We start from the raw sequence: 8,880 nt of genomic DNA, 5'->3' as shown, positions 1-8,880 counted from the left end.
AGTAAATGAGCTAGTTTGGACTTAAATCAACTTGAAAATCAAATGGCAAGACTTTAAAATGGCTTGTATAATTTGCTTAAGAATAATGTGCAAGTATTGAACAATCCAGATGTGCAAAGCTCTTAGAGACTTACCCAGAAAGATTCACAACTGTAATCACTGCCAAAGGTGATTCTAACAGGTATTGACTCAGGGGTGAGATATGAGATATTTCTGTGTTTCATTTTCAATAAATATGCTAACATTTCTAAAAACATGTTTTCACTTTGTCATTATGGGGTATTGTGTGTAGAGGGGTATTAATCATTTCTAAATGCATTGTAAAATGCTCTGGATAAGAGTGTCTGCTAAATGACTCAAATTTAAATGTTATCCCCCGGCATAAACTCTCCTCTTTATTTCTATGTAAACCCACTCTTACAACAACTCCCTTTGCAACCTTATGGAAAACACTTTCACCTGCATGCACTTATACAGAGCAAACCTTCCATAACAAAACCATCAGCTAAAGAGAGATTAACCTGGAGAAGAGTCCCCTAAGCAAGCTGGTGCTGTGGCTCTGTTCACAAACACAAACAGACCGCCGTAGGCAGACTTGGCTCTCAAGAGAAGACGGGCTATGTGCACACTGCCCACAAAATGCGGTGGAAACTGAGCTGCACTTCCACACCTCCTGCCAAATGTATGACCATATTAGAAACACACATTTCCTCAGATTACACAGACCCACAAAGAATTAGAAAACAAATCACATTTTGAGAAACTCCTATACTTATTGGGTGAAATACCTTCACAGCAGCAAGACTGGTGACCTGTTGCCACAAGAAAAGAGCAACCAGTATTTATTTTCCCTTTTGCACTTTAACTATTAGCACATATGACATTTGAAATGTCTTTATTCTTTTGGAACTTCTGTGAGTGTAATGCTTACTGTTAATTGTTTTATTCTTTATTTCACTTTGTTTATTATCTACTTCACTTGCTTTGCCAATGTAAAATATGTTTCCCATGCTAATAGAGCCCTTAAATTGAAATTGAAAGACAGCAAGAGAGAGGATAAGAAAAAGAGAGATAGATGGGGAGAGAAAGAGAGAGAGAGCGGGAGAGAGAGGATAAGAAAAAGAGAGATAGATGGGGAGAGAAAGAGAGAGAGAGCGGTAAGAAATAAAAAAAAGGAGATAGATGAGAGAAAGAGAGAGCGGGAGAAGAGGATAGAAAAGAGAGATAGATGGGAGAGAAAGAGAGAGAGACCGAGAGAGAGAGGAATAAAGAAAAAGAGAGATACCGGGAGTGAGGAGGAGGAGAGAGACGGAGAGAGAGAGGAGTAAGAAAAAGGAGAGATAGATGGGAGAGAAAGAGAGAGCGAGCCGAGAGAGAGAGGATAAGAAAACGAGAGATAGATGGGAGAGAAGAGAGAGAGCGAGGAAGAGAGAGGTAGAAAAAAGAGAGATAGATGGAAGAAAGAGGAGAGAGACGAGAGAGCAAGGAAAAAAGAGAGATAGATGGGAGAGAAAGAGAGAGAGAGCAGGAGAGAGAGGATAAGAAAAAGAGAGATAGATGGGGAGAGAAAGAGAGAGAGCGGGAGAGAGAGGATAAGAAAAAGAGAGCGATGGGAGAGAAAGAGAGAGAGCGGGAGAGAGAGGCTAAGAAAAAGAGAGAGATGGGGATAGAAAGAGAGAGAGCGGGAGAGAGAGGAACAGGCGGAACGGGAGATACACGTGGACCATGTTGCTAACGCAGTGGCACAGCGTCATTCTCAAACACACACCCCTTGGGAGCATACAGCTCTTGTCCGTGAAGAAAGGGTCCACGGGTGAAGGGAATCCCATTGTACAGCAAGCTATGTTGGTTCAGAGCTTCTCCTCTCATCCAGGGTATGTGAAAGCTGATCCACATTTAGTTTCATTTTGTTCCATTCTCCATTGTGTCAACTTGGAGTTGTTTTCTATCTGATTAGAGGTCAACCCAAACATGAAACTATTTTCACAGCTCTGCCATCTTCGCCTTAAAGTTTGATAATCCCCTGTCTATTGTCAGGCCTTGTGTGATCAATAAAATACACGTCATGCAGAAACTGCTGCTTCCTTTTCTCTTCTCTCTCTGAAGGCCATGATATATTGGCAACTTTGAGAGGCAATATTGCTGAGCAATGTTGCCAGCAATGGTCAATAGTGTGCAACTGCAGCCCACAATTCGTGGCGTTCCTGCATGTGGGTATTCCTGCATCTTCAGGAACACACCCCCCTAAAGCATCCCATTGGTTCCTTCACGAACAATCCCTCCTTGAGAATCCCATTGGTTCCTGCATGAACGACCCCTCGAGCACCCCATTGGTTCCTATATATGAACGCTAGTTAGTGACTCCGTGTGCTAACTTGCTAGTTAGCTAGCACACGGTGTCGACCCCCGCCTGCCGTCTGTTGTGTCCCAGAGAACTCCTCAGGACTAGACGGCTAAGCTAGCACACAGTGTGCTTTGCTCCCACCTTATCCCTTGTATACGTCTAACAATAATCACTCTGTGTGATCCTGATTTAGCCCACTGCAGTAAAATGTTATTTACTGCCGAAATTATCCGTGGTGGTGCGCATGTTAATCTATTAGCATGCTAGCCGCAACCTATGCTAAGTCAATGGGACAAACAGGCTAATTCGCTAGATAGCTAGCCATGTAGATTTTACATTAGGTTTTAGATTGTTTTTGTATGTTTAACTAGCTGGCTAGCTTGATGAATACCATTTATACTTCCTAGATTAGATTTGTGATGTAAAACGTTTTCTAAATCTAGTTATCTTTATGTCTGCGTTGCCATTGACTTGACTGGCAGTAGGTTGAGTGGATGCCCAGGGCAGCGGCAACACCTCTTTGTTGCTTGTTTGTTAGCTGATAAATCTCAGTACAGATGTGTCAGTCAACTGGCAACAACAAGCTATAGTAGATTAGTAAATAAATAGGGGAATTGATATGTGCTTCTTCATGTGAAATCTATTATTCATGTCCATGTGCTCATTGCTCATCATTGCTACAGTGTCTCACCCCACTCCGTTGCCAGCAACATTGCTCATAAATATTACCTCAATGAATTGCCAGTGTATCACGGCCTTAGATGTCAGTTTCAGGACCTTGTTCAGTGCCAGAAACAGTAGTAAAACCCTGAGGTAACTGAACGGGCATATGGTATGCTGCTACATGAATAGCTAGTAGTACACCGAGCAGAGTTGAATTTTTTAGAGAAACAGGGTCAGGAAATCAGTGGAGAGATGAGTTGGAGGACATGTGGGAGATGGGGAATAGAGTTGGAAACCACCGGCCCATAGAAATCAGGCTATTCTTTTGTAATTATGTACTGTAGTAGAAATGTTATTTCTACTACACAAATGTTTTACTACACTTTCATGGCCCTATGACTTTGTCTGTTTCTATTTCTGTCAGTATGCTCTCCATCCCTCTCTCGATGTGTTTGGAATGGAATGTGTGATTTCTCCTGCTGCCGTCTAATACAGTTGCAGGGCACCAGTGAAAAGACTTAAGGGAGCGGTCGCCGGGTCTGCTGTCTAGAAGCACTGCTAGGAGAGCGAGAGAGTGGAGCAGGACAAACAGTGCAGAGATCATGTCATATCAACTCACTGAGAAAGAGAGAAAGAAAAGCTGCGTCATTATGTTCTGTCTTGTCATCTAACTTCTCTGTCCATGATGTAGCTGCAAAGGGAGAATGGGAGAACAGTACAGTTTATGGTTTTGTATAAACAGTACAACATTGACCTCTCCTGACTAAAGAGGAGAATCATGGGGTATGATGGTCGTCCCCATGGACACCGGGAGGAGAATCATGGGGTATGATGGTCGTCCCCATGGACACTGGGAGGAGCAGGTGGTCCTCTTAGTCCGCTGCCCAGCTCCAGCCCGCTGTTGGCACCACACACTGCCACGGCTCTCCGCCACGGCCCAGGATACAGCAGCTTATTAAACTAGCATCTCCTCAGTAGTGAGAGAGCATTAGGCCCATAGCCAACATCATCAGGCCTCTCATAGCCAACACTATGAGGGCTCTCATAGCCAACACCATCAGGCCTCCCATAGCCAACACCATCAGGCCTCCCATAGCCAACACTATCAGGCCTCCCATAGCCAACACTATCAGGCTTCCAAAAGCCAACACTATCAGGCCTCTTAGCTGTACACAAGGCAGCCTCATCACAAGGCCTGTACCGAAATGGAGTTGATCCATCAGCAACTGGGAAAGGGACTCAATCGCAAACACAGAGATGGTCAGATAAATAGACCCAGGTGTGTGCACTTGCTTTGTGAATACCAGCATTGATATCTTCATGCATGTTTTTTTTGTCTCATTTCATAAGAGTGCATACAGTGTTCCGGCATCCTAAGAGGAAAGAGTATGTCATGGAAACTCTGTTTCTTGCTGATTGATCGTTCCTCCAACCTGTGAAACTGACTCTGCGGATCAGAAAGGAGAGTGGGCAGATAAAGACAACAACAGTAGAAAGTGAATAAACTGCTGATATTTTTCTTCTCTCCGTTTGCTGACTGTTGTGGTAATCTTACTCCCACACGTTGGTGTATATCACCTGCCCTGGAAGCTCCTAGACGTATAGATCTGAGTGGGAGTGAGTGAATTTAGTTCCATATAGACACGCCCAATTTTCATATCCCGGAAAATGAGAACTCTCATTTTGTTTTTTTTCCCTTCTATTTATCAGAAGGGCAGCTCTCTGTGTGGTTAGGTTCTCGGTGAAGGAATACATCCACCCCAACACAAGGAGGCCTTTTGTTGTGTGTTGCCTGTTTTTGAGATTGATTTGTTGAGCAAATGAATGCTTCATCTGCAATCTCATGAGCTCAATGTGGGTGATTGTGGCAGCCTATAGGATATCTGTCTTCCTCCCACAGCTCCATGACTCATGACTGCGAGACAATGGTACCACAGACGGATTCTACATGATGAGACAACTTCCACTGCCAGTAAGCCAGCTGAGCCTAGAATCTGTGTAGAAATGTGAAGTAAAAACATTTTTTTGTGGCGAGGTGAATCTAACCTGCCTCTAGATCCAACCCAACATCCTTAGCAATAGTAACAGTACAAGCAGCATGTTTTGACAAGGTTGTTTGCATGTAACATGTAACCAGTGTTGCAGATCCATGTGTTTGCAGTCATCTGGACTGGACATACCAGTGAAAATCATATCCCCAAATATAATTTAAAAGCACATTAACACATTGTAATCTCATCAACCCAAATCCCCCACAATCACCTGGAGATTTGGCACTACAACACTATCTAACTGATTGAATTGATGAATGAATCAAACATAGCCTACATCTTATCTGCAGATACCGATAATCCTCTTTAGAACGCAACGAAAATGTCATAAATATCCAAGTGCAGGGGCAGTTTATCATCAGGCAATGATATTTCCTTAAATTAAATCAGTGCCTGCATGAATGTCTGTGATTAAATGCGCTGGAACAAGATTGTGTAACTGGTTTTATACATACCACATAGGAGCTGCATCCAGGCACAGGTCTTGTAGACGCTGGCGGTGTTGCAGAAGAAGAAGAGCGCCATACAGGCGATGCAGCCCAGAATCAGAATCATGGACAGCAGTACAAAGAACGAGGCCGCTTTGAAGGCACCGGAGGGGATGGAGCTGAACTCAATAAAGCTGCCCGTGCAGTCGAGCTCTCGGTTGGGCGGTCCACTCCCAACGCACTGGTGAAACAAACCGAAGTAACCCACCTGCGGCGTGCTCACGCTGTCCCCGATCCAGTAGGGCTGAATGAAGACAACCACGTTGATGATGGCAAAGCATATGGTGAATATCGCCCAGAGTACTCCGATGGCACGGGAGTTCCGCATGTAGTTGTCATGGTAAATCTTGGCTGCTTCTTGTGAAGGCAACATGTTTTCCACTATAGGTTTCTTAAGTTTATTTCAGTGACTCACTCACAGTTTTTGCTCGTCTCTGGTTGTTTCCACGAGTTGCCAAAGGTGTGCTTGTAATTTGGTAGCAATGTAGCTATTCAGAAGAAATCCATTTCAAAGACGTTGATTTATTATTATTATTGTGGTTGTTATTATTATTAACTAGCCTTTATTTTAATTTACCAAAACATTGTACATTCAACCTGCGAACCTACATGGTTACACATTGTTGAAAAGAGACACGAATAGATACACTGTTAATTAATAATTTATAATGCCTAACATTTCCTTTTTGGAAAAAACAAGTGGAGTCCAAAATACAATATTTCACAGTAAAACGGTCAATGGGTTTGTAATCTACTCAACCAATGCTACCTTCAAAATATGTCCTTTAGTATTCTAACTCAAGCCCACCAGAATTGATAAACCGTTGCCTAGTGCCAGTGGTGGATCCCCCGTTTGCGTGTAGCATTTGCTGCAGCCGTGGAGGGCTTCTTGAGCTAGGTGAGCTAGGCTACTGGAGACATCGGCGCACAGCCCGTTAAGACAGAATGTAGATCCAATTTACAGAAAATGAAAATGTCAAATATGAAGAGTCCGAGCTCTTCCGCCGCCACTCCATTATTGTGATTTCCCCTGTTTGTCTTGCGCCTTCTCCCCGTCTCTCCCCCTCTTCCTCCTCTCTCCCTCGCGCAGCTCTCAGAAGATGCTGAGCACTGTTGATGACGGCGCGTGCACAATATATGGATTTGCATGAAAACATTCCCCACTCCTACTTATTAATTTAATATAATTGTAACGGTTGTTTGTATGTGGAAAGAAGCGTAATTGTATTTTATTTCAGGTTTAGGTTGACCATTTTTGATTAGACATAGGCCGGACTACAGAAGGCAAAATATGTATTTTTCTAATGATGGTAATCAAGACGATCCATTGTCAGGTGTCCATCAGCAAGTAGAATGGGAAGTGGTTGGATTTAATATGTTGTTTGAATCTTGTTAAGTATTGTTAGGGAGATGGGAAAGGGGGATAACCTAGTCAGTTGTACAACTGAATGCATTCAACTGAAATGTGTCATTTAGCCCAACCACTGAATCAGAGAGGTGGGGGGGGGGGGGGGGGGGGGGGGGGGGGGGCTGCCTTAATGAGATCCACATCATCGGTGCCCTGGGAGCAGTTGTTGTTGGGCTGGTTTCTCCTCTCAAAGCTATTAAGGAAAATTCATCTGCCATTACCATGAATATCTAGGACAAGAGGTCATGCCTCAGTAGGCCTACATATTGTTTTACGAATGTTTTACGAATTCATATATGTTGATAAGAGAATCACAGGAGGATCAGAATGATCAGTGCATTAGGAAAAGCCTAGAACGTCTAAAATCGGTCAGAGGCTTCCACCTGAGACTGCACACACGTTTTATCCACATGGTTTAACAAACAAACAGGACAGGCCAAGGAGCTCCACTGCACCCCACCATGTTGTCTGACATACACACACACACACACACACACACACACACACACACACACACACACACACACCACACACACACACACACACACACACACACACACAGCACACACACACACACACACACACACACACACACACAGAGAAAGAGAGGCTATACATACACACAGACACATGCACACAGACACTCTCTCATTCTCTCTCTCTCACACACTAAACTTTGATTTGATTTGACACACACCACACACACACACAAACCAACACACTGGGGAATAGCAGGGGAGTTTCCAGCGTGATGCAGCACAGCCAGTTTGAGAGAGGCATGCAGTGCAGCAGTTGAATAAGGACAGGATACATACAGTGGTGGGATGCCTTCAGCCTTCACAGACACATTCAGTGGTGGGATACCTTCAGCTTCAGCCTTCACAGATACATCCAGTGGTGGGATGCCTTCAGCTTTCACAGACACATACAGTGGTGGGATGCCTTCAGTCTTCAGCCTTCACAGATACATACAGTGGTGGGATGCCTTCAGCCTTCACAGATACATACAGTGGTGGGATGCCTTCAGCCTTCAGCTTTCACAGACACATATAGTAGTGGGATACCTTCAGCCTTCACAGACACATTCAGTGGTGGGATGCCTTCAGCCTTCACAGACACATTCAGTGGTGGGATGCCTTCAGCCTTCACAGATACATACAGTGGTGGGTGCCTTCAGCCTCCAGCCTTCACAGACACATTCAGTGGTGGGATGCCTTCAGCCTTCACAGACATACAGTGGTGGGATGCCTTCAGCCTTACAAGACACATAGAGTGGTGGGATGCATTCAGCTTTCAGACACATAGTGGTGGGATACATTCAGCCTTCACAGACACATAGTGGTGGGATACATTCAGCCTTCACAGAGGCTGTTACTATTTCTGTGCTCAGCATGCACCGAGAGAGGCAACTGCAACACCCACTTGTGTTTCTATGCCACAGAGTGTATATCTGTATGTTGTGCTCAGGTTTCTGTCTAGTGTTAGTGTTAAATAATATGTTATATGTTAGTGTTATATGTTTAATATGTATGTGTTAGTGTTAATATTATATGTTAGTGTTATATGTATGTGTTAGTGTTAATAGTATGTGTTAGTGTTAATATGTTTGTGTTATTGTTAATATGTGTTAATATGTATATGTTAGTGTTAATATGTTAATATGTATGTGTTAGTGTTAATATTTATATGTTAGTGTTAATATGTATGTGTTAGTGTTAATATGTATGTGTTAGTGTTAATATGTTTGTGTTATTGTTAATATGTTGGTTAATATGTAATATGTTTGTAGTGTTAATATGTTAATATGTATGTGTTTAGTGTTAATATTATATGTTAGTGTTAATATGTAATGTTTGTTTTAGTGTTAATATGTATGTGTTAGTGTTAATATGTTTGTTATTGTTAATATGTGTTAATATGTATATG

The 8,880-nt window shown here is 43.0% G+C and overlaps 1 protein-coding gene across 2 annotated transcripts in view; it reads right to left on the bottom strand.

Annotated features, from left to right (window-relative positions):
• Positions 1-6,613, bottom strand: part of LOC111966110 (LHFPL tetraspan subfamily member 4 protein-like) — a 12,433-nt gene extending 5,820 nt beyond the window's left edge. For both annotated transcript variants that reach the window (XM_023990531.2, XM_023990532.2), the window contains exon 1: positions 5,514-6,613. In XM_023990531.2, the coding sequence (XP_023846299.1) occupies positions 5,514-5,919 (406 nt within the window). In that variant the 5' untranslated portion in view covers positions 5,920-6,613. The remainder of the gene's footprint in view (positions 1-5,513) is intronic.
• Between the last annotated feature and the right edge of the window lie 2,267 nt (positions 6,614-8,880).

The sequence above is a fragment of the Salvelinus sp. IW2-2015 genome, linkage group LG7 (assembly GCF_002910315.2).
Source record: "Salvelinus sp. IW2-2015 linkage group LG7, ASM291031v2, whole genome shotgun sequence".
In the NCBI taxonomy this organism is placed as follows: Eukaryota; Metazoa; Chordata; class Actinopteri; order Salmoniformes; family Salmonidae; genus Salvelinus; species Salvelinus sp. IW2-2015.
Note: the sequence above shows the minus strand (reverse complement) of the source record. Positions and strands in the feature narration are given on the sequence as shown.